Genomic DNA, 7,047 nt, shown 5'->3' on the forward strand with positions numbered 1-7,047 from the left:
TGATTTTCGATAGATGTATGATTTAGTTTGGCTTCAACTAAATTTCATGAAAAAATATATTCTCTTTCTCCTTTTTCAAATCATTATTTGAATTACCAAACTAATGATTCTACAAAAACTGCATAAGTATTGATAATTGATTATAGATATAAAAGCCATGAAGTGCAAATAAAAAAAGAACAAAGAATGGAATCAAGGGTCGAAATTCCTCATAGACAATTCCATATTTCTTAATCAACAATTTGTACAGCGAATGAGAGCTTTCAAAGAAGTCCATTACTTTGTAGATATTTTGATTGAAATAAATTGAATTGAGTCGAAAACCGAATTGCAATTGGTTCAATCCCTTTTTTTCAATGAACTGAGTATTTTTTTGCATGTAACCGCATAAATTAATTCTTCAAATCGAGTATGACCGTAATAGATGATAAAACTCTCACAAGAGAATTTAGCAGTGCTGCATTTTTATGTTAAACTGAAAAAAAATCTTATCATCTCATCCAAGTGTTCTTGATCAATCTATTTTTATTTGTTTCTTTATGTATTACCTTTTTTAATTTTAGTATTTATATATATAATTTTCTTATATGTTAGGCATCCCATTCATATTGGCTATTATGGAAATCTCGTACAATCCAATTTGATTCAATTTTTAAAACATGGGCTATTGGAAAAGCAAAAACTCCAATGATTCGCTTGATATAAACCATAAAATTTTTCAAAGGAAAAGAACACACCATGTTACCATGGATGGGTTGAATTTGGCAATAAATGCTTTTGGGAAACAAAAGTTTTCCAAAAAAGAATAAACAAATGTGACGAAGAATTTCATTATATATATATATATATATTTTTTTTTTGTAAAATTCATTATAATTTTTTTTTGGATAAGCAATCAATGCCACTACATATTAAAGTTTTTTTTTTTTTTTGAAGGAACTACATATTAAAGTTGGACAGGTCCTAAAAAAATTTTAAGGTTCTTTAAAAGGGTAAGTGTGGAACTGGTCATTTTATAAGTATATATTTTTTATTATAATTTGCTCTAAAAAATTTGCATGCTCATTTTTTTTTTGGTAGATAGACGGAATGACAAAGCCATTATAAACTCACACACACAAGTGGAGGTAGCGGGGTTCGAACCCCAGTCATGGCATCCGGCCTAACAATTTCGGCATTTTGCCAGTTGAGTTAGGACTTCTAGATATTTGCATGCTCATTTGATACAAAATAAAAAGATAACAATGCAACCATTATATATTATACGTACCAATGTTGGCTTTATTAATCTCTTAAAGGATGAAGTCAATTTCTACTCATGTAGAACTGGAAAGAAGATTCAAACCCTCCAATTTTTTTTTTGAAGCAATTCAAACCCTCCAATTGAACTATAAAATGTTCTTAATATGTCAAATATACAGTATCGACGATAAGATTAGCCTTCATTGGATGGAGAAATCAACACTTCGCATCTTATAACTATAGCCAATAGTTATATATACATTATGGATTCCATAGTTATAGATGCTTTCCAAGAAAATCAAAATCTATCAATAGTAAAGCCAAAAACAACAAACCTAGCTTGTTTTTGTTTTTGTTTGTTTATGTCTGTGTCGTTTTCTAATAAAAAATTAAAGACTGTTAGCACGATCCAGATAAAACCAAAGGTACAGTGCAACCTTCATTCTCATCGTGTTATTCAAAGTTTATATGAAAGGCCTGTAAAATTTTATTCACATATAACGAAACAATAAGTCATGTCACCCAAAACACCTATTTCTCGTAGCAAGGATGCAAAAACATTTTAGATATAGAAATATTTCCAATATTTAAAATAACAATTCAAATATCAATTTCTCGTAGTAAGGGGATCATTAAATGGGTTGAGATAGAAGTTTTATATTTTAGGTCTTAAAATAGGCAAAATTCATCGATTTTGATTGCGATTTTACGATTTCTTATAAATTAAGTCATTCATGACTATATACCATTTATAACATATATTTAGTATTTTTTGTAAAAGCCATTGATTTTGATTGCGATTTTACAATTTCTTATATCGATTCTACAAACGTAGTTGAGTAAAATCCTTCGATTTCAGTTGCGATTTTACGATTGTCGATTTTGCTTTTCTCTTTCAATCTGAAGCAAAATCCCGATTTTGAAAACCCTGATTATATATATTGAATGATGCATTTTTCCATTTTTTTCCGTTCTTTTAACCGTGTCCTATTAATAATTGTCAGCATACATTCTTATATGTTTTATATGAACATTTTATATACACATCCGATAATAACACAATCTCTTTTCGCTGTTTCAATGTGTTTTGTCAAACTAAAACACAATTTTTTTTTCTTATCTAGTTATATATTTTCAAAATTATGTGTGATTTTTTATGAATGTGTGGTGATTAAAGTTCCTCTTAATAGTTTCAATAAACTATTATAACTCAAATATCTTTGTAATTGGAAATTCAGGCATCCACTCATAAAAAGATATCCAGCTCAATTATCACTCACTTCATGGATGTGCTTTATGGGAGCAGCACAATCAGCAATTTTCACAGTAATAGTAGAACAAAATAACCCTTCAGCATGGATTATAGGACTCAACATTGACTTGTGGTCCATAATATATTGGGTTAGTATAATGAATAATTCATCTCATATAAAAGGTACAATGTCTTTGTAATTACTTGAAACACAACTATTAGGTATTCAAATTTGGATGAAGATCTCGTTCCTAACGAAGGAACAAACCAATGTACCGTAGAGCAATACATTCCGAAGATGAGGTAGCATGGCAACGCAGTTTATAGCTCGCTATTGTTCAAAAAAAGTTTATAGCTCGCTATAGTGTACTGATTTTCGATAGATGTATGATTTAGTTTGGCTTCAACTAAATTTCATGAAAAAATATATTCTCTTTCTCCTTTTTCAAATCATTATTTTTTTGGTTTTCTTTCGGTGAATCGGAGATCGACAGGTGGTGAAAGCTTAATGATCTTTCGGTCAGGAGCTTTTCGAATGTGGCTCAGCTTTGGTGTTGAGGACTGGGGTTTTGAGGGGTGTTCGTTGGGGGGTGAGTAGTGACGATGGGTGGTGTTGGATATCGTGTTTACAGTGCTCGTTTTCGTGAAGGAGTCAGTTTTAGGCGGTGATGTATATTTTGGTGGGTGTTGTCCTCGGGGGTGTCTTTTAGGGTGTTTATTTTCGGGTGTTCTGCCTATATACGGCGCCTTTAGTTTGTATTTTCTGATTCCAGTCTGTTCGTCTTGAGCAGGGATGTGATTGTTTAATAAAATTTGCTGTTAAAAAAAATAGAGACAGAGAATAATGCGATATGTTATTGATGTGATAGAAAAAGAGATAAATATAAAATATGATATTGAATGAGTGTAAGAAATTTATGGTGTCAAAATGTAAGAGTAGTTCTAGAAGAGTAATAATATTTGTACAACCATTTTATGACAATTTTAAACAACTTTCTTTCATACTCACGTGATATTCTTACCATCTTTCTACTTTTTTCTCTTTCTATTATTTTTGATCAATAAAAAAAAAAAAAATGAAGATTGAGGTTATCATAAAAATTGTATGATTATATAAATATCATTTCTCGTTCTACAATATATCCTCTACCGTCTTTGGTTCTAGTACTTTTTCTTATATATATAGTGGGAATGTGGTAAGCTACTAAATAAGTGCAAGAAAGAAACATCATCACTAAACTTATGGAGAAAAAAGTATTTTCTCCTCTACATGTATACAAAGAGTTCAAGCCACACCTGGTCATGGTTTTAGCCCAAGTTGGCTATACCTTTTTATATTTTATCTCTGAATCTTCCTTCAATCATGGAATGAGTCCTTATGTTTATGTTACCTATCGGCATGTTCTCGCTGGGGCTGTGATGTTTCCTTTTGCATACTTTCTTGAGAGGTACATGTACATTTCTCTTCGAAATGCATCAAAGTTCATAGTTTGTGTTTGGCCGAGTGCCTTAAAATCATGATTCTTGGTGTAAACTGAGTATCATCCACGTGCGCAATAGCAAAACTAATCCCTCGAGTCTTGTGGGGTCCAAATGGGCGGCAAACTCTCCCTAAGAGTTTTAACAAACTCTCCCTAAGAGTTTTAACGCTGCTGCATGTCCAATGCTGGATTCGAACCCAAAATCTTGGTTAAGCTAGAAGATTAAAATCATGATTTTAAATGAACTTGATTTTGTAAAAAAATTAATTAAAAATACAGTTTGAACTCTTAAATAGTTGAATATTGTATAATCATATATGATAGAATATTCTCACTTATCTTATAACAATCGTTTTTGCTGTTTTCTTGCAGAAGTTTAAGACCAAAGCTGACACTTGTTCTTTTTATGGAAATATTTGTGCTTTCTTTGTTAGGGTAAGAACAAATAAAAAATGTATGTTATTACATTGTATGGAAGTACGGAAACATAATTTGTATAATTTAAAAATATTATTGCAGGATCACCATGGCACTCAATTTGTACTTTGCAAGCTTAAAGTATACTTCTCCAACCTTTCTTGCTTCCATGTTCAACACCATTGCTTCCATTACCTTCATTATTGCAGTGGCACTCAGGTTCGCATTCTTGATATAATGGTTTAAATTAAATATATTTTTAATCCTTAAAAATTTAAATTTTCTTGTTTTTAGTTCATGTATCCACTTTTGAGTCCTTACAAATTACAAAACTAAAAACATGCGGTTTTGTAATTTCAAGGAATGAAAAAGTGGATGCTAGATTCTTCAACAGATATTAGTTATCGATGAAGTCAGTGAATATACAAGGTTGGAACAATTTTTATTATTTGGTTACACTTGGTGGTTAATACCTTCTGTCGCGTCATTTTTCAGAGATCAAGGCTATTTGATTAGCTTTTGACCCACTTTATTATTTCACGACTGAACATTTAATTTTATTAAGAAAAGGGGAAAAAAGTTCAAACACACACCGAAAACAAATTTAACCTATTGATTTTTGACTTGAATGCAGGATCGAGGTTATTGATCTTAGAAATCCACGTAGCATAGCAAAAATACTGGGGACCTTGATATCCTTAGCTGGTGTTTTGACCATGACACTATACAAAGGACCTGTTATGAGAAACTTGTGGCATCCTCTAATTCATATTATTCAACGAAAAAGTTCTTCTATCAACGAGAGTGGATTAAAGGGTTCACTTCTTACTATCTCATGTTGTGCCACTTTTTCTATATGGTACATTATGCAGGTTCACACCTTAACTCATAACTAGTTTTTAGCTTGCAAATACTATCAAGTATTATAACTCTAATGTCTTTGTAATTGTAAATTCAGGCATCTACTCTAAAAAGATATCCTGCTCAATTATCACTCACTACATGGATGTGCTTTATGGGAGCAATACAATCAGCTGTTTTCACATTAATAGTAGAACATAATAACACTTCAGCTTGGATTATAGGACTCAACATTGACTTGTGGTCCATAATATATGGAGTTAAGTATTGTACAAGTAAAATGTCATTGTAAAAAAATACTACCAAATCTAATGTTCTAACATTATGCATCAATCATTCAATATTAATTACAGGGAATTGTTGGTGGTGGTTTATTGATCTACATTCAATTATGGTGCACTGAGAAAAAAGGGCCTGTTTTTGTCACTGTATTTAACCCTCTTTGTACCATATTTGTGGCAATTCTAGCATACTTCGTCCTTGGTGAAAAACTTTATCTGGGCAGGTAAAACTTTTTACAGTAACAATGTATTAAAGTTAAACTCTTCTAAAAACCTTATTATTTTTAGCATAATTGTAGTTCTAAAAGTTGGTTCTCGTAATTCTTTAGCATCATAGGTGCATTTATTGTGATCATGGGTTTGTATCTGTTGCTGTGGGGGAAAGAAGGTGACAAAGAGGTTGATTTCAAGACCAAAGTTAAATTGCAGTACAAAAATGGAGAAGGAGGCTTAGAAGAATGTTGAATATAGCATGTAATTTTAGATGGAAATGTAGTAGAGGTGTCCATCCAAATATTTAGAATAAAATTTGCACATCATGAGGATTTTGTGTAAAACAAGGCTTCACAAAGTTTGTTTTCAGCTACTAGTTTTACAAGACAAAAATTTAGTCTATACCAGAATTTTATAACCTAATGTGGCCATTTAGACAAATCACTTACATGGTTATTAGTATCTTACGATGCATAGTAGTCGAATCTCGATTTGATATTAATTAATAGAACTCCATCGATGCAAATTTGTAGTATGTATGTATTTTGAACATCTCATCTTAGAATCTTGGTCTAGTACAGTGGCGGAGTCAGGAATTATAGAGTCTGGACGAAAAATTTATCGCAAATTCACATGTGACATAATATATATAAATAATCATAAATCAAATTAAAAGAGGATTGTCATTTATTCTACATAAGTACACTTTAAAATAAGAGAGATGAAATATAACATTTTTTTTTTTAAGGAAGAGATGAAATATAACATGTCAATAAAGATGAAATATAATGTATTCAATAATAGACTACAATTCTACAAATAAACAAAAATGTTAAATCAAAATATAGGACTGCTGAGAGTGAGAGTCCATAGTCACATACTATTTAATTTAAGTATAGTAAACTATCAATAAATTTTTAAGAAAATATTGTTTCTTACTTAGAATTTTTAACCAAAACATAAAATTTATGAGTTTTTCAAACTGTTCAACACTATCTTCACCTGGTACTCAAAATAAGTATTTAAAAAAAAAACTAACTATTTCTTAAAAAAATATTTCCTAGATAAAAACAAAAACTATTCCTTAAAAAATCCTTATTTAAAAAAAAAAAAAAAATCATATATCACAACTTGATTCATTTTTTATTGTGGGTCAAAATCCCTTTATTGCTTGAACATGTCCTAAATCTGTTAAAAAAAAAAGAGAGGCCAAGCTAAATGGGTCGGGTTTAAAAATATGACAGCCCAATGGTCTATCTTCTTCAACCTGAAACAAACCCCAGCTGCCACATGAAAAGAT

General features: G+C 30.7%; 1 protein-coding gene across 1 annotated transcript; it reads left to right on the forward strand.

The window, feature by feature from the left end:
* The first annotated feature begins 3,691 nt into the window (after positions 1–3,691).
* LOC25484409 (WAT1-related protein At5g07050) lies at positions 3,692–6,157 on the forward strand. Its single transcript, XM_013613216.3, has 7 exons — positions 3,692–3,942; positions 4,348–4,410; positions 4,495–4,611; positions 5,027–5,264; positions 5,351–5,512; positions 5,607–5,758; positions 5,864–6,157. The coding sequence occupies exons 1-7, from the start codon at positions 3,737–3,739 to the stop codon at positions 5,997–5,999; spliced, it is 1,074 nt and encodes a 357-aa protein (XP_013468670.1). The 5' UTR covers positions 3,692–3,736; the 3' UTR covers positions 6,000–6,157.
* The last annotated feature ends 890 nt before the right edge of the window (positions 6,158–7,047 follow it).

This window comes from Medicago truncatula, chromosome 1, assembly GCF_003473485.1.
Source record: "Medicago truncatula cultivar Jemalong A17 chromosome 1, MtrunA17r5.0-ANR, whole genome shotgun sequence".
Lineage (NCBI taxonomy): Eukaryota > Viridiplantae > Streptophyta > Magnoliopsida > Fabales > Fabaceae > Medicago > Medicago truncatula.